General features: G+C 38.2%; 1 protein-coding gene and 1 long non-coding RNA gene across 2 annotated transcripts; both read right to left on the reverse strand.

Moving 5' to 3' along the window:
* Positions 1–2,939: 2,939 nt before the first annotated feature.
* LOC122762070 lies at positions 2,940–8,005 on the reverse strand. The gene is made up of 3 exons (XR_006358654.1): positions 7,968–8,005; positions 3,130–3,293; positions 2,940–3,031 (listed from the first exon to the last, which is right to left on the reverse strand). It is a non-coding gene; the product is annotated as an uncharacterized LOC122762070 (long non-coding RNA).
* A 1,053-nt stretch (positions 8,006–9,058) lies between these two features.
* unc93b1 (unc-93 homolog B1, TLR signaling regulator) lies at positions 9,059–23,684 on the reverse strand. The gene is made up of 13 exons (XM_044017242.1): positions 23,490–23,684; positions 19,827–19,940; positions 19,600–19,741; positions 19,357–19,510; positions 18,582–18,743; positions 17,695–17,824; positions 17,521–17,617; positions 16,843–16,967; positions 16,256–16,438; positions 15,075–15,360; positions 14,842–14,963; positions 12,964–13,086; positions 9,059–12,507 (listed from the first exon to the last, which is right to left on the reverse strand). The coding sequence occupies exons 1-13, from the start codon at positions 23,490–23,492 to the stop codon at positions 12,271–12,273; spliced, it is 1,878 nt and encodes a 625-aa protein (XP_043873177.1). The 5' UTR covers positions 23,493–23,684; the 3' UTR covers positions 9,059–12,270.
* Between the last annotated feature and the right edge of the window lie 1,488 nt (positions 23,685–25,172).

Here is a 25,172-nt window from a genome sequence, read left to right on the forward strand (position 1 = left end):
TATGACTTTTTGACTTATTTTGGGCTGACATACTATACTATGACATTTTGTCCATTTTGGACAACATACCAAACTTTTTGGTCTCATTTTGGACAACATACTAACTATGACTGTATACATCTCATCTTTATGACTCTCATTTTGGACAACATACTATACTATGACTTTTTTTTCTCATTTTGGACGACATACTTTACGATGATTTTTTTGACTGATTTTGGACGATATACTATACTATGACTTTTTTGACACATTTTGGATGATATACTATACTATGACTTTTTGGTCTCATTTTGGACAACATACTATACTATACTAAAACACCCACACATCCTATATTAAAACGTGCAGTTTGATCGAGAATGGCGGGCTATTACTTTTCTAATCGTTTCAAGCAACCATGGTGACAAAAATTGCAAAAAACATCGAATAATCTCCACATACACATGCATGGGAGACGATCAATGAAATGATCACAACCCAGCCCAGTTTGGATCCTCACAGTTTAAGAGTCAGTCTCTTTTAAAAGGTGATTCCTCCAAAATACCACTTTGTATAAATACTTCAAGTTTTATAGGTTCAATCCACCCAAATGTTTCTCCTTTACCAGCACAAGTCCTGCACCCGACGACATCGGCAGCAAGAACAGCAAGCATGCTCAAAGTTTCATTCAAAGAAAAAAATGATTAATTCTTCCTTAGATCTTGGCTTACAAATACAAAAAAAAAGGCAGATGGCACAGGACACCTTTTCTCTGTTTACGGCTCTATATGATTGCTGAATTGTGTTTAGTGAGTTAAGTGATGATCTGATGATATATCATTGTCATTTTATGACTTAATATGGCACCTTTCTGGTACATAGACCATTTGAAGTATGGCTGGACAGCAACGTTAGAGATGAAAGTACAAATTGAGACGGGGATTAAAATATGGGAGAGAACAAAGATGTGAGGCAGAGAAACTCAGACCAATCAGAAGAAGCCCTCACATACAAAGCCATCAGTCTTTGTTTGTCTTGTTCGTCATACTGTTAGAATCAAACCACAGGCTTGTCTGCCTCCCAGTTGTTTGTTTCAGTAGTGGACGGAGCCTCTAATGAAGTAATCACAGCAGGCTGCTGCCTGCCACACCCCTGACTGCACAGAGACACAGAGCTGCTGATGCTGGTGACACACTCAGCGAGCTGATGATGAAAAAGCCTCTATTCCTGAGCTTGCGCTGCGACTAACACCTAGAGCTCTCAGATATTGGTGATTATGCTGCCGTGTCTGCCAGCGTGAAAATGACGTCCAGGATGTGTGACATGCCTGTTTTACAGAGCTGAAGCTGGAATAAACTGTAACATCTCTAAATTTCTGCTCTGCATAGAAAAAAAAGACAAGATCTTCTCCTTGATGTTAAAATAATAGTATAGATGTTAAATTAGTCTTCTTTTTAAAGAAGTATAAGACAAAAGCTACAGGAGATGGCTGCATCATGTGTGTTTAAAGTAGTTGATTTTAGCATATGCATGACATTACTGCACCATATTTATAGCCAGATTCAGTGCTTTGTCTGTGTTCTTCTCTCATCTCTATGCTCACATTCACAGCAGCCCAATCCCCTGTAAAGCTGCTCTTATTTACATGATTTAGTGTCTGTTGTCAGATAATTGAAGAGTGAAACAGTGAGAGAAACATAGGCAGCAAAAACTGTTGATTGTTGAATCTCTTCCCCAGGTTGTCACATAGTAATATTTTGGGATTATGATGAGCACATATGGACACATTATGTGAAATGCTCCGCCCATATTGACACGCGTCATGTTACTATATGTTAGTGTCATCTTCCTTACTCTTTTGTAGCCTTCAGTTTGCATCAAAACTTACCAGATTTTTTATTTGTGCACCATGGACTATTGTAAAAACATGGTGTCAAACTGATGGCCTCTGTTATTTTGGTGAAATGATTTCCATTTGGCAGAAATTTAATGTAAAATAAAATGTTATATTTACTGGTGTACAATCACCTGATGTTTTAAATTACCTCAAAATGAGCCTTTTATATTTATATCAGGAGCCAGATCAGTAGCCCACAGAGATTGTGATTTAATGTTGGATTATATTCCAGATGTTTATTCCAAGGCTCTGTCATGTGTTTAGTTCTAAAAAAAAAATGAACTCACTGGCACATTCACAGTGAAGGACCTGAAAAGTTTGGCAGGCATCAGAAATGACTTGGTTTCCCTCTGAATTGTTACATCATCAGTGGGCGTGGATTAAATGTTTGGTCGGGTGAGACCTGTATTCCAGGAGATTTAAAAGCTCACAGAAGCTCAATTCAATTCGCACAACCATTATGAACGAAATTCAGGACATTACGTTTGGGTAAGAATGGATTTTAACTCGCGACGTTGGAGCTTCGCTTCAAATAATGAAGTAATCCTCTACAGCTATCGGTAGCTGGCCCTTGCAGCGAAGGCAAGAGTGCTAACTACTACATCAACTGTGTGGCCCTCATTAGAACCAGTTAATTCAAAATATTTGTTCAGTACTTCCTGCACGACCAGAGCACAGAATCTGTCTGACACAGTCACTGAACCGAAATACGGATGAACAGGTTGTGATTCAGCTCATCACCAGCTTTGAGTCCTCTGTTCAATTTTGAGATTTTAGACGTTTCTTTGCGAAATGTTGGAGATCAACGGAGGATTTCAGGATTTTTAAGTCTTTTTAACTGATCTACAGTTTGGCATTGTGTGGTGAGGTGACACTCTCTGACCGCAGTCCATGTTCATGTCACATTTTAGTATCAGCTCAGCTCGCTTGGAACTTCACCAGGTACCAGGTACTATCACTAATAGAAAAGCAAAGAGAATGATATGTATATAAGTTTGTCATTCTTTTCTTTATTCTTACTTTATTCTCATCTCGTCTCATCACAACCACTGCTGTTTGTTGCTTTGTTATGTCAGTAGCTGAGTTAATGGAGTTCACTCCACCGCTGCACTCTCTGCCGTTAACTCAGGGCTAAAAGCATCAGATAAATGTCTGAAATGCAAAGTGTGAAATGTTAGATAATGACGAGGTACAGCAGCAAAATTACCCGCTCTTTGCTCCGGTGAGTGTGGGAGCTGGGTGCATTTTACCTGCGTCTGTGGGAGGTTGTGTGCGTGTGGTAGCACGAGCACAGACCCATGGTCCCCAGTCACCACCACGCAGGCAGCGTGGTGCGTGGTCACCCTATCCATCCCCAAGTCACGCAACTCATCTGTGTTCTCATTTCAGCAGCCCCTTTTTTTGTCAGTTGAAACTAAAGAGGGAAAGGAAAGAGGGTGAGACAGAAGGTGAAAGAAGTAAGTCAAGATCAAAAACAGGATGGAGAGACTGTAGCAGAGGACGACGTGTTCAAACACTGAAGAAGGACAGAAGTGACAGAGATGTCCAGACCAGACTGCTGATGTGAGCTCAGTAAAAAAAGACAGAACAATACACTGACCAGTAGTCCTGATGGAGGCAAAAACCTGGTTCTAATGAGGCAGGAACTCAATTCTGAGGAACTGTTTAGGAGTAAGATTTGAATTGTGGTTAGGTAATTACTTAGAACACAAAGCATTTAGGCTGCTTTTTTTCCATTATTATGTTAAAATGTATATACGTAAAGAAGCAATAAGAATTTTTTTTTCAGCTCAACAGTACATAAGAAGACGAGGAAATGCAGTTTGTAAAGCCTGAAGACGTGACATATGAACACACACACACCCAGCATGTCCATATAGAGAGTGAGTATAGGCATTAACTAGTTATGGTTAAGATTAAGGCTCTGTACTAAAAAGAATAGCTGCGTGCAATCCTATGTGATATATATACTGTATATTTTGTAGGAGAGCAAGAGTGGGCGGGGTTAAAGTGTCATCAAAGCTCAAAGGTCTTTTTTAATGTCCCTACAAGGAAAGTAGTTTGTACCCAGTGTCATAAACCGAGTTAGACTGATAAATTTAGCCATTTTTTAATAATCAACATCACCCAATTATTATTTAATCAGGTAGCAGATTATTATACATTTATATATTTTCGAGGAAAATATATAAATGTAAAATGTATAAAATATAAAACGTTCACACAAAAGTTAAGTTTAGGTTTCTGTTTTGATTATCCTTTTCAAGTTTATGTTTAGTTAATACGGCACACTATTTTTTAAAAAGAATATACTGTATGTAAAAGTGCAAAAGTATATTAGAGAGACAGAGTATAGTGTTTAATAAATGTTTATTTCAGCAAACACTGAGTTGCTGCCGTGTGATTGGCTGATCACATAGTTGCCTTAAAAGGTAATTGCAGAGGTGTACGTAATAGAATGGCTGTTTAATACCAAAATTCAGTCCATAATAGAGAAAAATACAGTGTCTTAAAGTCATAGTATGTATATATTTTACCTCGGGGGGACTTACTGATGGACAAAATCTTATCCTGATCATTTGGTCTTAGTATGATTTCCTCAGTGAGAGAGACACAATGAAGAGCTGGAGTAAAGTGAGACTTTTACAGTTGTTTCTCCACTTATCCTGCTCATACGCTGTGTTTCTCCCAGTCCTGACCACAGTTTGACAGCTGGGCCACAGACCAGGCTCACATCTGTCACAAAATTATTCACTTCTATTCTATTCCCCTCAGTTCTGTAATCAAGAGGCTCTGCGGCAAACAATAACAGGAAAAGCAATAAGCTGCGAGAAGCAATAACCTCACTGCTTCACCTCTGGGCGAGCAAAGAGGTTCAGGAGTGTGCATGGACAATAACCTGAATCTCCCTCATCATCACAGTGGAAGGAAGCTATTAAATTAAAGCCCTCCATCTTTTCTCTAGCGTGGGAGAGTAAAACGTTGAGGTGGGCGTTAGAGGAGGAGGAAACAATGGTCCAGACACGTGTGAGGTCACAGGTGAGGACAGCTGGTCACCAGAGGAGAAACTAACCAGCTCATTAATCCTGCACTTTGAAATCCTCCAAATCATCATGCTAAAGTGGTCATCACTGATGTCAGTGGAGAGGATGGAGTGGCTGCTCTGAAGCTGCTGGTTGACCACTCAGTCACATGACCACACAAAGAGAGGCTGGAGTGGATGACAGTGAGAGGAAGTTAAGTAGGGACGCAGCTGTGAGTGTCCATCAATGGCCATTCACCATGGATGAGCATTAGACAACACACACACTTGTTTTTATATCTTGACATAATAGCCCCTTACCCTAACCTTAACCATCACGACTAAGTTCCTAACCCGTAACCCTAACCTTAACCCAAACGCTAAAACCTGGTCTTAACCCTGAAAAAGCTCTTGAAAGTCCCCACAAAGATTTTTTTTGGACCTTACAAATATATAAATACAAGTACACAAACCTTTGTGTGTGTATGGACACTGCATTGACTCCATTCATTTGGACAGTCTAAACAAAGTCTTATCCCTAATCTTAAACATGTTAAACATGTTAATGTTTAACCCTAACCCTAACCATAACTAAATCCTAGCCTTAAACCTTTAACCAGTTCCTCATTAGGACCAGGTTTTGGTCTCCATGAGGACTACTGGTCCTGACAAGATCATATATCCATAAATGAGTATATATTCTGAAGAAATTAAAAGACCACTGCAAAATCTTCAGCTTCACACTGTTTTATTATTTATAGGTATTTATATTTAATTAAACTAACATTTTTATGTTTTACTTCAAACCATTGACAACATCTCACCAAAACTCCAAATGGAAATGTTCTCCTTTGGAGAATTGACAGTATTTGCATAAACAAAATTAAAAGATTCAGACCTTGAATAATTCAAATAACAAAACAGTTTCTCTGCACACAAACTCACAACACACTTTTTTGAATGAATTATGTAACTATGTTAATGACAGTAGTTTTAATAATTTATTATATTTTTATATTCTTGTTTTGTTATCTTATTGCATTTCCTTTGCTACTCCTATTTCATATTTTTAGATTCTTACTTTGTATCTTATTTTATTGGTTAATTTATTGTTAAATTACATTGTAACCGACCTCTGTGGGATCAACAAAGTCAGAAATATTTCAAATGTCTCTTTTTGAAGCATAACATACTTGAGCTATGACGTGGGTGGCAGATTAAGTTAATAATGAGTATTTATTCTAACGATAATAACTAAATTTAACATTAAATAGTAACAAACTATAAATAAGTTATTTTCTATTTCAACAATTATAGTTCTATAAACTGTAACAAATAATAAAGTCCTAAAATAAATGAGTTATAAATGTATGTATTTACCTCGTACATCACTTTCTATAAATATACTGTATCTGAAACACATGATGTCAGACAAAAGAGAAATGCACTTGGTACATTTGGTACCATTTAATAAAAAAAGAAAGATTAGCAATTAGTTTGCCTGCAGTTCTTTAGATGATCAGTTATTTTAATATTGGCAATGAGTCATTACATTTATGTGACTAATCAAAAGGGAAATGATATAATACACACCAATTAAAACCAGATGTGTTTTTATTTGTGCTGTTTTTATCTGTGTAATAAACACGATGTTTTAACTGAGTGCATCGATAAATATGTGGAGTTTGTCTGCAGGTGAATATCATTTTGATTGATCTCTATTCCACAGTTTATACGCAAGATACCTGAGTTTTTTTTTATTCCAGGTTGTGTGTGTTCTTGTCTTTATATATTTGTGAGGTCCAATAAAAACATTTTTAAAAAAACTACCTTTGTGTAGACTTTAGAGGGCTTTTTCAGGGTTAAGACCTGGTTTAAGGTTAAGGTAAGGGACTAAGGAATCCATTAAGTCAATGACAAGATTCAAGTTTGTGTCAGTGTCAATGTCAGTGCCAGTGAGTATGTTAAGAGGAACTTGGTGTCAACCATGAGCATATCTTGATGAAATGCCAAGTACCATGAACCAGATGAGGCACACGGGGCTGTTGCTGTGGCAACCGAGGCTCACTGTCATGAACACCAGCGTGAAAAAAAAAATCCCCTATGGATGTCACTGAGAAAAAGTTAATACATTTACCTTCACTGTGTGTGATGGTGTGTATTTGAAAAATAAATAGTTTTCACAAACCTGTTGGACATTTTAGGACCAGTTGTCCTCATGGGGACTAAAGTTTAGACAGAGCTCTTTGTAAGCAAAAAGACCAGTGTGGAAAAATTAGCGACATCTAATGGTGAAAGTGCAAATTGTAACAGCTAAAGGCGCATTACTGCCACCTTCTGGACTGGAAGTACAAATTTGAGAAACACTCTCAGTCCTATTAGTGGCCGTGTTTTTCTGAGTGGCTGCAGCTACAGTTGAACCCTCCTCATCCAATCAGATAATTCTAGAGAGCCTATGTTACGACCCCAGGGTCGTGACTGCTTTTTCCTTGTGCATGTTTTGAGTGAATGACATGTGTGTGAGTCCAGGTGGATCTTAGGAGCTGACTAGTCCTACGCAGGAGGAAGCTACAGTGGACTTCCTCAAACCACTCACAGCCACTCACGTTTCTTGGGAGTTGGGAAGAGGGAGTCTCAAGCCCGGAGTGGGAGTTGTTTTTAGTGGCTCTTTGTGCCTGTCTGTCTGATTGTGTTTCTGCACTTGCCAATATGACCATATTTGCATGAATGGAGTGAAGCCTGCCATCTCTGATGCCTTGTTTGTTTGTGTTTCCGCACTTGCACATGCCAATATGACCAGCAGAGGTCGCCAGTGGCTTGTTGCATGAATGGAGTGAAGTCTGCCATTTCTGATTGCCTTGTTCTTGTTGCGATCAGGTTTTCCCCTAGGCCTGGTCGTAACAGCCTAGGATCTGGAAATTAGGATCTAGGGAGCCAACATCCTTTTTAGTATGTGAAGGCCACCATTGTTCCCTAATGGGCTTGGGAAAGTCTGCAGTCTACAATATCACCATTAGATGTCACTAATTCTTACACACTGGACCTGTAAATTCAAATGCATGTCACCTCTTCCCCTCTTGTGTCCAGCTGGTTGAGTTTTGAGCACCATACAGAGGATCTCCTGTCCCCTCGCCCCATCATCACTGCGCTGTGAGAATCTGAAGAGGGACCAGGTTCTTGAAAATGAGCCAGAAGGAGAGAGAAGTGGGAGTGGGTGAATGGAAATGACAGTGGGACAGGAGGAGGAGGGAGAGTGAGCCACACAGTGAGTAACTGACAAGATCAAAAATAGAAATGATGGAAATTCGGTGGCGAATGTCTGCTCCCTCTGACAAGACCTGATGCTATCTTTGACACCAATTCTCTGTTGTGCCCACTCCTCAGTCACAGCTCCACAGATGATCTTGATGGGCCACAGCACCGAGCTGTGTGATGACTCCCCGTCCCTGACGGCCATGGGGCTGGTTCAGGCCTGAGGTGGGCTCTACGCATGTGTCCGTGACACGGCTCCCGTCACATAATAGTTCAGCTTGACTGTTGGTGTGTTGCTATAAAAAGAAATCTGACGACAGAAAACACATAAGAAAAGTGGGACAAAGTATTGAGTGCACAGATGACGACAAAAAGGTGAATGTTTCAGTATTGCAAATATTTTTTGATTGATCTTAAAAATGAGCTAATATTTTGTTATTTTTTAATATATGCCTTTATCAAAAATGTGTTTTCTAAATTGACATAATTTCATATTGTTTTAATGTACTGTTTGTCATATGTAGTTTGTTGTTTTTTATATTGCTTCAATCCTGTATTGTAAGGCAACCTTGGGTGTCTTGAAAGGCGCCTATAAATAAAATATATTATTGTTATTATTATTGATGATGATAACAATAATAATAATAATAATAATAATAAAATTGCTCAAAACATTTTACCTTATGTGTTGTGATGTATTGTAATTACAATTTGATTTGCGGCATTATTTGATGTAAGATGATGTTCAGTTAAATTTTCATGGTGTTGTAAGTTTAAAATGTCATTTTTATTACCTCTAACAACAAAGAATGGAATAGATGTCAGAGCTGGAAATGCTTTTGTTCCAACTTCAGATAAAGGTTACTGTATCCTATTTCATGAATGAGCTTGAAGAGATTGCATGCGACTTTGTATGTGTTTCAAACGTTTAATGTCTATATATGATAGAAAAAAGAAAAACAGCCATAACTGAAACAGAAACAGATTTCTAGGAAACTTAAGATTGGGTATTCAATTCAAATCAACATCATGGAGAGCAGAGAAACCCAACAATTCACGCAATGAGCACTTGGGTGAAAGAAAAAAACTCCTACTAACTACCCCTGGCTGATTGTACTCAATTCCATTGTAAGTCGCTTTGGATAAATGTGTCTGCTTAATGACACGTAATGTAAAGATGGTCCTGGTTTCCCTGAGCTAGCTCTATCTATAAGCTTTATCAAAAAGGAAGGTGTTAAGTCTAACTTTAAATAGAGAGAGTGTCCGCCTCCCAAACTGTCTGCTCATACATCAAGGCAAGACAGAACAGCAATAAGACAGTGCCATCACCTCAGAACCTGCGAGACCCAGGTTCACCCATCTACTTTCTGGAAACTCTGGCCAGAATTGGTCTTCATAGAACCTCCGCTGTGCAAACAAGGCCATGGGACTCAACTATAGATAAAAACATAAGGACTGAGGTGCAGACAAATAGCAGCAGGTCTCTGGACTGACGAGTCCAAATGTGAAAGCCAAAACATTTGGCTGTAGCAAATGGCAGGAGAGTGTTACAATAATGATGGTCTGCAGGCAACAGTGAAGCACAGAGGTTCCTCGCAGGTTTGGGGCTGCATTTCTGCAGATGAAACTTTTACACAGTTATCTTTCAGTGTTAATCAGTCTTCATTTTCCTCCTTGATCGTTAATCAAAATTCTCACAATCCGTGCTACGATTTAAACCAGCACAGAAATAAGACTTTTAATGAAGAAAAAAAAACTTGAACATTTTGTGTGATAACGACTTCTAATTTAATACTTGTCAAGACCTTACCTTTAAAGTTAGTTTTAGTCATGTAACATTAAAGCTTGTTATGCAAGTGTATTCCCAGTTATCTTAAATAACTGTTACTAAGAAACTTGTGTTAATAAGTTTTTAATGATGTAGATTATATTTAGAAGTGTGCGGATTATGTAAATGTGTTGTGTCACAACATTCGTTCTTTTCTTTGCATCAGTCACACATCCAAGTTTCCATGGCGATGGAGAGTGTTTGGCCGTCACCGCTGGCTTAATATAAAGTTGGTGACTTTGATGACAAACCACCCACCAGTGAAGAGACACAATCACAGTGAGCAGCAACTCATGGCAACACACACGCACATTAAGGTCAATTTACATAAAGCATAAAAAAAACCAAGATAATCGAGGATAGAAACAAGAAAATGACATTACCTGAACAACAAATGTCAAAATAAATAAAAGCAAAAGACAAAATGAGAAGAGGTGGACGTCACATCAAAGCCAATAAAACAAAAAAGATTCAAAATAAAAGTCAAATCTGAGATAAAAGCTTAATTTAAAGAAAATGAGAAATTATTTGTCTTTGTTCTTCTACAACAGGTTTAAAGGGAAATGTTTGCCTTACAGAATAAATTACATCTTAACTAATTTCAGTCTATATAGTATAGTACCTGTACACATCACAATATGACGTGTACAGGTACACAGAATCTGGTCTGATATGAACTATCAGACCACCATTATGAAGAAAGTGTCATAATTTATAGCCTGGTATTTATTGTTATTATTATTATTATTTTTACCTGAATAAAAAGTCAGAAAGACAAAAAGAACTGAAGCTCCAACTAAATTATGTGCAAAACAGCAGAAACTATAAGTAAAACATAGGATTTTGCCATTTCATAAACACTCAGCCAAAAACAGATGCCATAATTTAAACATTTTTACAAGAAAATATATATTTTTTAAATTATATTTAAAATTTTCCTTTGAAAATAATACAATAATACATAACTAAATGTTTCGTTGCATTTTCTTCCATTATCTTCTTTTAATGACAGACAGAAGTGTTTAATACAAATTTAAGTATTAATTCTCAATTATGATTGTCAGTATTTGAGTCCTGATAATCCACAAAATCCAAATTTGTTTGTATTTAAATGCACATTTCTGTCACTTGGCGTCTGTCAATTCAAACAATGTCAAACAAACCTCGTTGGTTTTCCCTGTGCATTTGTGCGCCAGAGACATTGTGATTCATTAGTGGCACAATAAGAGAAAAGAAAAAAGAAAAGGTTAACTTGTGGCGTTTCATGGGAGATTTCACCTGGAGTTTACAGCAGGAATTTAAATATGGATTTAAAGAGAGTTGGAAACATTTTGTCTTATATAAGTACACTATGCAACAAAATATACATTATTATCTAATGGAAAACTGTGACACATCTATGTAGCTTTAGTAATTTACATAAACACTGAGAACTAAATGATTGGCTGAGAGAGAGAAAGATCAGTCCTTCAGTCAACTAACAGAAAGTTATTAACAAATCCAAACAGTATTTACCACTCTACTCATTTTGCTTTCTTCTGTAATTCCTGGGATTATTGAATTACATCAACACAAGTGAGCAAATGCAATATAAAGGGGTAGAGATGTGTTTTCATATTGATTAATATACTGTATATAATATAATCTGTTAAGAGAAAGTTTATTTTCTTTCTTTTTCTTTTTTGTTGCACAGGTCTATTGTAATATAACATAATGTGCTTCATGTCATTTTATACACGATACAGTAAACTCACTTTTTCAGTTTTAATATTACTTTCAACTGCATAATTGTAAGATTCCTTCTCCTTAACTTCTTTACTTTGCCATCACTTCCATATTCTATTATTTTTATTATTGGGGGGGATTATTATTCCCCATGCCATGTTCTTTCATGTTTCTTTAAATAGTTAATTGCATAGATGGAGGCTTCAAATAAACCCTCTGGGTTTTTTGTCTCTCCCTGCACTGTGATTTTTATCTTTTATGTATGTTTACACATATGTGTATGTGTACACATATATATCTTTGTGCAAAAAAGATTTTATCTAAAACCAACAGTGTAATTTTCAGAGATGCAACAATTACACAAGCCACAGCCTCATCTCTATACCTTTACCTTTAACCTTGCAAGCTTTATATTCAGGGTTATCATTTACAGCGCTACATATAGGCCCGGCATATATACTACAGCGTTTTAAATTGTTTTAGGGGGGTTGTGTGCATGAAGCCATTTCTGGAAACGATGCCGTGTTTACAAAAGATTGTACCGGGAAAGTTGAGTTTCCGTGTTCACGCTCCTCCCTCTCCTTCCCCATCATAATTGTCCTCCAAATTGTGCCAGTGACCCTGTGCTCCTCTCTTCCTGGCTCTGGGTGAGTCAACTCCCTGGGCCCCTCCATTTTGGCCCCTTTCTTCCCTGTCCATCTCTTCCTCCACATGCTCTTCCTCGCTCTCCACTTCCTCCTCACTTTTCTCAGAGTCCGACTCATCCGAGTTGTCGTCTTCCAAGTAGCGGTAACCTTTGACCTGGAAACACAAGCGGCAAGTTACGATTAAAGTTAAAGCACAACTATGCAGGATTTTTACCCTAATTTAACAACAGAGTCATTTGGTGGTTAAATGTCTTGTTGTGGGGGAGATAGGGGGTTAGCCACACTGACCCCTACTGTCTGTTAGCGGAAATAAGATCTGGGCAGAAGACCCGCAGTCCTCAGAATCAGGTCTTACGAGAAACATGAATTCCTTCATAGTCAGGTACCAGCTATAAGATCAAGGCAGTGATAACGTTTTATTCGGATTCTTTAACTGTCCAAGGTGTAAGAACTAATATTGAGTGTGCAAACGGAGAAAAACTCCTCTTTTTTAAGCAACTGAGTTTTAGCCAATTTTAGCACCGTCTCTTTCGTTAACGTTTACTATGTTTTAACAGTTCGTAATTGTTGCCTCCTCATGTGATAATTCTCTGCTGCTGCGACTGGTTACCTTGTGTCGTGGTCGAGGGATACGAGGCAGTCTTGGACGCACATCCCTGGCCAGCCGGCGCTCCATCACCCAGTAACAGTAGCAGGACAAGAGTAAAATAGCCATAAGGATGGAGAGTTTGGCCTAAAAAGATGCAAATGGTGGTTGTTATTGTTGTTTTCTTCTGTACAAAAAACATACACTAAGTACAATGTGTAACATCTAAAGCTTTGCTTCTACACATACGAATGAAGCACCGTAGCATGGACCTGTGCAGATGACACAAAGTGCACAAAGAGCATCAAAAACCTCCAAAGACGGCGTACAAGAAAGTAGTCTGTATAAAGAGTAAGTCAACAAGATTACATCTGCAGATCTCTATACTAATTACTGGAAAAAATACAATGACTCACTCTAAATTATAGCCTTATATTTACACATTTTGTTTTTATTTTTCACACCTCACACATTTAATGAGCGAAAAATGTGTGACAGACGAGGGAAGTCTCTGTGCGCGTCTCCAGATGATATGCAACTTGCTCTCTGTGTTGATTGGTTTTAATGTGCATGCAGGTGCACAACATAGCAACAACACAGAACAACTGTTGGAGCCCTCACACCTTACATGGTGATGATGTCATATCTGGATATGAACAAGGCTTTATGTTGAGATGGTTAAGTGCAATCAACACTCCTCTGCTCGTCCACACTCTGTCCCAAGTGCATCCTCCCCCTTTGCACTGGGTTTCTTCATTTTCATAATCAGCTTTAGGGTAGCAACAATTAATCGACAATTAATCAGTTACTGAATTAATTGTATTCTGAAAATTAAATAAATAAGGTACATTTTTGGGTTGTTTTTTGCTTCTTAAATGTGATTTTTCTCTGGTTTCTTTATTAAGTGGAACATAACTTTGATCCGTAGCACATGTCGACCCAAGAAAGCAGCCTTCATAAACTATGCATATAAAATAAAAAGGATCGCCCAAAGGCTACTGAATTTTTTTCTCATTATTTTAAAGCGATTATATTATACAGGGTTCCTACAACTGTTTTTTTAAATGCAATCAGTGAAAAAACATATCTAACGAAGTCTATTATTACAAGGTGGCAGCAGCAGCAAGCATTAGTTAGTGGACTGAATATTTATGAAATATTCTGAATGCATCTTAAAGTCGCTCTTCTAAGCTCAACAGTCTTTGAACCCTGCATTCATTTCACTAACTCTCATGGGCTGGAGTTTAGAATAAATAATACCAATATCCAAATAACATCTTCATCTTCTTCCATTTTATACTTCACGAGGGTCGTGGAGGGCGCTGGTGCCTATCCCAGCTGACATTGGGCGGAAGGCAGGGTACACACTTGACAGGTCACCAGTCCGTCACAGAGCCACATAGAGACAAACGTTCCAACATTCACTCTCACACCTATGGTCAGTTTGCCTAATTGTGAAATCTGCTTGTTTCTGGACATGCACAGGGAGAACAGAGACGTCCATCTCAGCACAGTGGAGCTTGCATGTTCTCCATGTGGGTGCATGGGTTTTTTCTCCAGATTCTCCAGTTTCCTCCCACAGTTCAAAAACATGCAGAGATTAACTGGACACTCTCGGTGTAATTGTGAATGGTTGTTTTCATCTCTGTCCGTTTGCCCTGCGACAGACTGGTGACCTGTCCAGGGTGCGACCCCGCCTCTCACCTTATGTCAGCTAGGATTGGCTCCAGCGGCCGCGTGACCCTCATGTGGAGGATAAAGTGGTAGACAATGAGTGAATGAATGAATGTCCATCTCAAATGCAAACATACTAAGGTGTCATATATTTACTTTCTGTAAATAAACCCTGCTAAATGTTACACAGTGAACCTTAAAGGCTGTCAAAACAGTCCTGTACTGTACCCTCATAGGCAGGGAGGACCACAGGTAGACGACGAAGATGGCGATGGCTTGGAACCAGTGATAGATGGTGTACACAAAATCCAGGCGTTCCTTTTCCTCAGCATACAGAATACCGAGCAGAGCTGTGACACACAGAAAACACATACAAACAGAGGAGTTCATGCTGACACACGTCTTGTGTGAGCAATGTTAGTACAGTACGTACAAACACCTCGGCAACGGCCATGACTCACTGCTGATGCCCGTCTTGTTCAGGGCAGTGCCGAGACCCCACAGTATGGAAATGACCAGCAGAGGGCCCAGATATTCCGAATACGACTCCTCACTGTTACGCTGTAGAGAGAAGACTTGGAGAGCCACCAGCAACACAAAGTGCACAAAGGCACCGCTCACCAGACACAGCCAGCGTGGGAGGCGTAGGATGCAGAGGGAGAGCGAGGAGAAGATGGAGCTGGAGAGGCCGTAGACGACGATAAGGAGCCACAGCTTATCCAGGCCCAAAATACAGACGCCATAGGACTATACAGAGAGAAATTAGATAAAAATCAGATGTTTCTCTAATTAATACAATTAAAGTGTTTTATTTAAATCCAGTTTTTACCATTCAGAGAAATACACAAAAACCTATGAAAGTTAAAGGTTCAGTGTGTAACAATTAATGCAGACTGTAGCAAACGTTACAAAATTGTGTCTCGCTGTAGTCACACTATGTCATTCTTCTCCGTCACCTGCTCAGCTGGAGAGTCACAGAGAGAATCGTGGGAATAGTTTGAATGTAAGGCATTTGTTAGTATTTAAAAGTTACACACTACAGCTTTAAAGCAATCATACAATTTCCCAAACACCACAAAGCTGCTGCAGTTGGAGTGGAGTTTTTTCTCTCTACTGACACCTAGTGTCATATTGTAACGTTTCTGCCTTGAGATAATATATGTTGTGATTTGGCACTATACAAATACAATTCAGGGTTCTCTCACCTTGGTTGACATCAAATTCAAGTGATTATCATTGGGATCTTGGTCAAAGTTAGCCTTTGTAATTTTCTTTGGTGTAATTTGCTCGCTCTTGCTTAACGTTACTCACTCATTGTTATGCACGGAATCTCACATCAACGGTGGAGAGGACTGTGTGTCCACAACACCGCTAGTAATTACAACTCGACATTTTTTTTGCGTAAGCCTAGTCCACGTACATCATGCAATGCACGCAGGGAATGAAACAGTAGCTGGTGTCGTCACAAACAAGTCACAAACCTTCTTGCACAAAATTCAAGCACTTTCAATGATCTAATGTCTATTTAGGGAGATATTCAAAAACTCTCAAGGGCCTTGAATAGTTTGTTTTTTTAAATTTCTGCCAATTCACCTTTCTAGATGTTACGCACTGAACCTTTAATGAACTGAAAACACAGTACCAGAGAGAATCCGCTGATGGCAAACATCGTTTCAAAGCCACTGTAGATGAAAAAGGGGCAGAGCAGTCGCAGCCTATAATCTCTCAAGTGTTTAAAAGGCAGCTGGAAGATGTTTCCCCAGCCGATGCTCCGGAGGTCGATCTCTTCTGTTGGTCGGTAGGCGGCGCCGCACAAGACAAGAAACTGTGGGAAGCATCAGAAAACAGTTTATTTTTAATTATTTTGACTGGCCACAGTGCTTTGGTCATGTTTTCGTGTAGAGTAAACTTTAAACAGGATCAATATCACTGAGAGCAGAGTGAAAGTTCATTCTTAATTACTTTGACAAGAAGGAGAAAGTAGGGTAAATAAAATCTGGCCACTTTATTAGGTGCATCTGTTAAACTGCTTTGTAATGCAAATATTTAATCAGCATGTAGACATAATAATAAACTTTATTTATATAGCAACATCTTCTTTAGTCCATGTTGGTGTAATGGTCAATTGTCCGGATATTTTGAATAATATAGGTGCAGTGCTACTTTCTGTGCTGTTGAATGGACACAACACATTCAGGTTTACTCATGCGAGTGTGGAGGGGATCTTACAATGACCATGGCCAGGAAGGCGAAGCCCATGAGGATACTCTCCACCTGGATGAGCAGCATGGAACGGGGCAGTCTGCTTAGCACAGTGTTGTTGAAGCCAGGGATCAAACCACTAACCGCTGCACCTGATTGACGAAGACAAGGGTTCACACATTACAACAGGGGTGATGAGAGCAACAAGTGGCTAAAATGACATGAGGAAATCGAGAGGGTAAGAAAAATGTTCACAAAAAAGCAGGATGTTTGTGTGAGAGCGGTTTTCCATTCTAAAGAGGCCATCTGTGTTCATGGGGCAGTTTGACTCTCTCAGCTGCTCCTGTTTCCTGCTGCTGTTTGTACTCAAAAGGAGATATAGTTGCCAGATGTGAGATCATAGAACATCATGAAAAGCTGCAGTAGCAAAACTATTGCAGTATACAGAAGCTTTGCAAGGCACTTTTGCTTCATGCTACTGATGATCATATAGATAATAGAGTCCATGATAATAATAATGAATTGTATGTATGTATGTATGTATGTATGTATGTATGCATAATGTTACAGTCCCAGTCTGGTATGACCTCTGGATTATCTGACCTCTGCTGTAGTGGTGATATTATGCAGCAACAAGCTTGCCTAAATTTATAACCAAAAAGTTATAAAAAAATAAACAAATGACTGGAGATAAAGTGACTTTACCGCAGACTTTGACGTTGCTGAGAATGTGCTTGTTGTCATTGAGGTTGGTGTTGTTGAGGACAAGCCGCATGGGGAACTCGGCAAAGACAAAACTCAGCTGATGAGGAGAAAGAAGAATTTTTTTAATTACACAATAAGAATAATAAAAAAAAAGATGGCTGAGTGGAGACTCACTTGAAAGATGATGTGAAAGACTGACTGAAAGACAATGATGTAACGATGACAAACTCCTTTAGGAAGCTTCTTCTGCTCCTGCACATGTTCTTCCTTGTAGTTGACATACTCGTAATACTGCTGCGCCATCCTGCATGATTCACATTCATCACAAAAACACACACACACTTAATGTATAATAAGGTGTTTGTTTAATTTAATTATAAAATAAATATTTTCTTATTTTGAGATCATGAGGGTAATTCAAAAAGTTCTCAGCCTTATGAGTGTGAGGGCCCCCTGGCAGCCATTTTGTGTATGTTATTGCCACTTTCTGTAAGTCTGCATCTTTTCAGACTTTGCTGCCTGAAGAACTGATCATTTCGGCACAATTATTATGAATAAACACTCTGTGACTGAAGTGATACTAGCACTTGAGGATAATCTGGAGGCTCAGGATGTGATGTGACCTTCTTCCACAAAGAGAGTCAAGAACTCAGTTTCAGTAGAAAAGGGAATGTATTGAATAGCCACCAGGTGGCAACTCCATTGAGTGAAAACTAGAACTAGAACTAGAAGATTTGTCTGCTTCTCACTTGATTTATAATGCCAGTAATATATTTTTTTGAAGAGTTAATGGTTTTGGTCACTAGTTTCAGCCCTTCTTCAATAGCTACATGGTGTCAATTCAGTAATTTATGTTCCCATTTGGAGGGAAATGGATGATAAAATCAGCACATATGAATGGACACCAGCGTGATTGACAGCTGATATCATCCAGTGGGAGCCGGTTGATGGTTGTATCTTACGTGTGTATGGTTACATGGTTTATTTTGGTCATTGCATCACTGAGTGTCGAAAGTGTTTCTTGCTTCGAGAAACACCTTCACTCAGCCACACTTTCTTACCGAGTGATGTAATTGCCCAAAGAGGCCCAGAACGGCACAATGACCACGCCGATGGCTACGGCTGACGGAACCAGTGTGTAGTAACGCTCCCAGTAATTAGTTGAGACAAAGAGTGCGTAGATTCCTGAAGCCAGAAACATCATCCACTTAGTACCTAAAAACCTGAAAAAAAAAAGAAAAGATGCATATGGAGGGTGTAATGGTCAAACGAAGACATCCAGACTAAGAGGAATTGTTTTAATTAATAGCGCTTACGTGGTATGTTAATGTTTCAGAACCATGCTCATATTTTGGGACTACAGATGAAACAGTTCTGACAGAAATAATAAACATTTTCAAAATCAGAATTAGAAATACCTTATTGATCTCTGGGGGACTTGATATATTGATTAAATTGTCTCTTTATCATAGGAGTGTTCCCCATCATACTTCACATTCTTCACAATCATAGAATAACCTCCTGTGTGTGTGGCAAGTTAATGCCGCCAGGCAACATGAAAACAAAACACTGCTATACTGAGAAACACAGAGTGAGTCGTGTGGGGCTGATGTGAACTGATTTGGGAATAGTTTGAACAAAACAGATTTATGTTTGTATTTAAAAGTTACGCACTACAGCTTTAAATTCTAAACTCTCAGAGGAATCAGTGGAAGTAGCAGGGGAGAGGAGTGTCTGGGCTTAAACTTTGTTGTTTTTAACTATTCTCTGTTTCAATGAAGACAGCAGCTCCACGACTATGAATACAAATGCAAGCGCTTGCGTGTCTTTGTTTACCTGATAAGGACAGGTGTGTACAGCAGGCCTATAATGGGTGTCACATTAATGCCCATTAAGATCTTACGGTCGATATCCTCCAGGCCGAGGTTACTGTACTTTACCTCCCGGTACGTCATGTCGTAATGAAGGATCAGCTGCATTTGTAGGAGGCCTGTGACACGCACACACACACACACAATGTTAAAAGCACTTGTGCAGCGCTGCTTGGTTTCTCTGCCAATCTTTTCTCCTCCCACTCACCCATATACACACTATACACAATCATGGCTCCAACACTGGCCGCAACAACATTCTTGATGACTCCCAGCCTCTTCCTCCTGTAGTACTTCCTCTCCTCCTCCTCCTCATTGTACTCTGAATGTGGACCCAAAAACTCCTCCATCTGAGAAGAAAAGGTGGTAATATTTTACGTCACACATAAAGGAGCTGCGTGGTTTCCTCACAAAGCTCAGGACAGCTGCTTTTACCTGGCCCTGAATGTTTTCCTCTTGTCCCACATCCTGCAGTTCATTGATGTCACCATTCACTGGTGCTATAAAATCAGCATCATCTAGCTTCTCCTCTACATCAGTTCCCTCCATCTGGTGACAAACAAGAAACAAGCACACTCAGTAACGTGATGGATGATCACACTTGATCACCTGTAACAGCAAAAGCAAGGGTTAATCAGTTACAGCTGATAAAATGACATTTAAAGAAAAAAGACAGACCTTGTCCTGAGTAAATGTAAGACAAAGGAAATGTCTATTTATTTAAGGAGGCTGCAAAACCCAAACCCCCGCCTTCATTAACTAGGAAGCAAATACAGTCTTTGAACCTTATCACTGGCTGCTTTAATGTAAATATGTCCTGGTTTATCTGCTCCATATAACAAACAAATCATTAAAACTGATTGTTGACAAAACAAGACATTTGAGAAGATCATCATGTCGAGGGAAACACAGATTAACACTTATTTTCTGATAGGGATGCACAATATTGGACTTTTTGTCGATATCTGATATTCCAATATAACGGGAGTGCTTGATATTCAGCCGACTGTTTTAGTCACCAATAAGGCGAAGAGTTTGACGATAGACATGCCAGTGTAGAAACTTCAGTTTGTCAATTTAAGTGTGCAGTGAAATCTGGTGTGGTAAACAAATTGAATCATGTAGCATCCAGAGCTTTATTCCATTCTCCTAAAAAACATCACATGACCATGTTAAGAGAGGATTTGATATTTCACAAAAATATAATTAGAGTAAAACTGTCTTTGTGACAGTGGCGAACCAGAGCGAACCAGAGTAGGGTGCCTAACTAGATTATCTGGAACAATCCTGTACCATTTCTGACACGATATGAGACACAATACATGGTCCACAATATCAATAATCTCACGATACAACGATTCTGTGATAATCAATATATTGCAAGACAATCATATGGCGATACATCATAATATCTGTCTAACTGAAGAAAACAAAAACTCTAATGTGAAAAGTTTCTCTCATTCATTTGAGCAGCACCACCGTGAGGAGACATGAAGTAGCGACACCCAGCAAGTAAAATTGGCAGGGACTCTTTACTTTATAGCACCTTAATTTATTAATTAAAATATAAATTTTTGCCGTGGTGTATTGATTATCATATTGCACAAGGACGGACGACGATGTATCACTAAAACGATATTTTGAGCCACACCTATTTGTGACAAAGTTTAATGATTCTGCAGCTACTTAAAAAAATCTAATGTTATTGTGCATTGACTGCGATTAATGTCTTCATTCAGCTTGGACTATGAGCCACATTGTCATAAAGAGGATATGATCCCGAGCATGTTCTCTAAAGTCTGATCAGTAAATAGTTCTCTTGCTAAGCAACAGCCGTCAGTGCAAGCAGAACCTGCCATAAATTGTTTTCAACAGAAAGTAGTCATACATGTACATAACAAATCAGGTTTCTTTTGGGTACTAAGGCTTTTTAGGTTTGGTATTTTTCAGCATTCAACAGCTAGTTTCTCTCTGCTCGTTCTGTTTACAAAACACTAAAAATGCAGAGTTTAAGAGCGAGTGCTAACATATTTTATATTTCTTGAAAATGTCTGGTTTTAGCTATTCAAAATAATATTTGGTATCCCAAAATTGGGAGGAAAAATAGTCAGAAATATTGTGTTTCAATTTATATTGTGGTTTGGGACATAAAGGTTTGTCATCATACATCATAACTCAAGTATTTGAGTTATGTGAATTTCTTTGTATCTTTCTGTATCTATCTTTCTTATCTTAGCTGAAAAATCTGAAAATAGTTGACGATTAAATTAATAATTAATAAATAATCGGTTCATCATTGCAACTCTAAACACTACTACATAAATGTGATTTATGGTTAAAGTTACTCTTTAAAGACTTTAATATGTGCTGCATTTAGTGACCTGTCAAACAGTGAACATGTGACAAAACCATGTTGTTTTTCAAAATTTCCACACACAACTCACAACCAAAAGACCACTTCTGTAAAAGAGATGTAACTGAAGTGAATCCTCTGTCACAGTTGTTCGCAGCCCTATCAGTACAACTGACATAAAATATGATGTTCTTCAATATCAATACAACAAAGGTTCAATATACATCTATGACATAAAGTTTATATATTGTGCAATTAGCACAATATATTATTATATTGAGGCAAATATCAGTCTTTAAGCAGTCATTTATCTCAATAATGATCAATATTTACCCATTTACCAAACTTAATATTGTACTTAGCCTTTGTTTTCTTTACAAGTCACTGAAGGACAAGCACAATTGTTTTTAAATTTGAAACAGACAGCAAATTGCAGCAAATATAACTGGATGCTTCCATTTTTTATGCCAATTTAAAAAAAGTGAAATTAACAAGTTGAAATAAAATCATCTCATTAAGTTGCATCACAGTATAACTTGTTTTACAATATGTTTTTTAATATGTTTTCACTTTGTTGGTACCATTGTTTTTGTGACTACGACTAAAATTAATTATTATTTTCACATTTTCCTAATTGATTGATTTCGATTCTTTTCTGGATTTATTGATTAGTTGTTTGGTCCATAAAATGCCAACTGGTGTTTATTGGTGTTTCTGATCAAATTATGTCCTCAACTGTCTTGTTTTATGGATCACAAAGTAGATCGGTTTTAAGGATTTCCTTTTGACATGGAGCAAAGAAACCAGAAAATATTCATAATTAAGAAGCTGAAATATCAGTAAGCTTGTTTAAATTATTACAAAATTTGTGGCCTCATTTAAAAAAAAAAAAAATATTGTTGTTATTTGATTTTATTTGACTGAATAAAGCACAGTGAGTTGCATATTTGCATGAAATGTGCCATATACATAGATAACAAGGATTATTAATTTTTAGTAGTTGTAGTCAGTGCCAGCCCAAGTCTTTAGGAGGCCCCAAGTTGTATTTGAATTGGGGGGCCACTTCCACCACCTTGGTATCTCCTGTGCTCAACTATTTTTGATACAACTGTAACACAACAATCTATTCTTTACCCATTTAAAAAGATATGTAGATTTCCTTAATATCTTATAACATTTTACCACACACACACAATTGGGGGGCTCCACAAACAATACAGTAAATATTAAACTTTACTAAAAAACATAAATCAAATGGTATTCACGATACCTGTTAGAAAAACAACAATTACATATTTCACAAATTGTTCAGTGCAAATTAATACTGAAATAAATAGGGCTGCAACAACTAATCCATTATCAATCGATTACTAAATTGATTAAATCAGTTTGAGTTTAAACAAGTTCTCTGATTTTGTTTGTTTCTTGCTTCTGAACTGCGAATATTTTCTGGTATCTTTGCTCCATATATCATTAAAACTAGTTCATTCTGGTTTGTGGACATTTACAGTTTCCAAAATGTTCAGATTAATTGGTTACGAAAATCATCGTTAGTTTGAAAGAGGACTGAACACATGTGTTATTGTTAATATTATCACAAACACCTGCGTTTTCTCGGTCAAAAAGAGTAAAATGTCCGCTCCTGTTGTCATTTTGCGATAGTTTTAATCCGTGTCACATTCAAACACACCTTTATTTTCACTTTATTACTCACACCTAAAAAGACAAAAAAAAGAAACACTCACCATGTCTGCAGCGCGGGTCCGTCAGAGAATGACAGAGAGACACAGACACTGTGTCCACCAATGTCCCCGCAGTCTCTTCACTCTGACTCTCGGGGGCTCGGTCGGTTCCTCTTTCAGGTATAAAAAGGCCTAAGTTTCACGAGGGAAACGAAAGTTAGTTGTCTTCACTTCCTCCCTCAACGTTCCTCTTAAAGGCACAGGCACATTTTAAAAAATAAATAAAAAATAAAACTGTCTCCTCATCACATGACCAACCATATGCTTGTTAAATCCAGATTCAAATAAGATTTGATTGTTCACTTTCATAACTACAAGTGTCATTCGTTTTGACGTGTATCATTGCTTTAAAACAAAAGCAATGAAAGCAATTGGTTTTTGTAGCCATTAATTTTTAGTTGTAGTCTTGACTCGAGTCTCAAATTTGAGGACTTGAGACTTGCTTTGCTAATGTTGGTAAAAGACTCGATTTGATATTTTCTCAAATATTGACCAGATAAGTTACCAAAAACATTGCTTTCGCGGCCTTTTGTAAAAACCTGGCTACACCAGCGACACCAAAACCAACAAGTGAAATACAACATTCAACACTTTTTAGGAAAAACGACTTTTCACCTAAAAGCTGAATCACCATATATAACAATAACAATATTTACAGTGGCCCTGAAGGTCAAAACACAACGACATTACAAAAAACACAAGGATATGTTTTGTGAAACGTCATTGTGTTTTGACCTTCAGGGCCACCATATCGGCTTCCTCCCACAGTCCAAAAACATGCAATATGGGGATTAGGTAAATATGACACTCTAAATCAGGGGTCTCCAACGAGTAGCTCTCGAGCCCCCAGTAGCTCACCACAGGTTTCAATAACAAAACATACCCCACTTACATTTTTATCCAATCAAACTCAGAGGTGTCCCGCCCCTTCTAACACTAAATTATTATTTGCCAATGAGTTGTCAAACAGTTGCCCTGCTGTCAGCTTGATGAGTGTGTGTCAAATCAAAGTTTAGACATTTAAATGACACTTTAGTGGACGCCTCTCTCATTGACTCTATGCAGTGCCAGTCATCTCACTAAATGGAAATACCCAGTATACAGCTGCACATACTCTTATGAAGTGACACAGTGGGGAAGATAATAACAAAATGAAAAGTTGGAAAATGGTGGGAGAGCCCTGCTCTAAATTGATCGTAGGTTGGAGAAAGAATGGTTGTTTGTCTCCATGTGTCTCTGTGATGGACTGGAGAACTGTCCAGAGTGTGATGTCAACTGAGATTAGCACAGCTCCACCAGCAACCTTCCTGTGGAGGATAAAGCAGTAGAAAATTGATGGATGGAGGGATATTTGTCATAGTATTTCATAGAATTTTAAAATAAAAGTATTTGTTGAGATATAGAATGAGAAACCAGTTTGTTTTTTAAATTTATGAAGCAGATGTGCTTCAGAAAAATCCTTCATTTGTTGCAGTATGCAGTCGCACCATTAGATGTCTTATAGCTACACTAGCTGCAACCACAACTCTCCACCACTGTTTTCGACGTATGACACTAAGCACAGGCATACAAGCAAATACAAGTTACTTCAGGCTGATATAAAGTCAAAATAGGACTTCGATACCATTATACAAAAACACTCATAATGTAACTTTAAAGTACAACTTGGTTTAATTGGTGTAAATG

The sequence above is a fragment of the Solea senegalensis genome, unplaced genomic scaffold (genome assembly GCF_019176455.1).
Source record: "Solea senegalensis isolate Sse05_10M unplaced genomic scaffold, IFAPA_SoseM_1 scf7180000015199, whole genome shotgun sequence".
In the NCBI taxonomy this organism is placed as follows: Eukaryota; Metazoa; Chordata; class Actinopteri; order Pleuronectiformes; family Soleidae; genus Solea; species Solea senegalensis.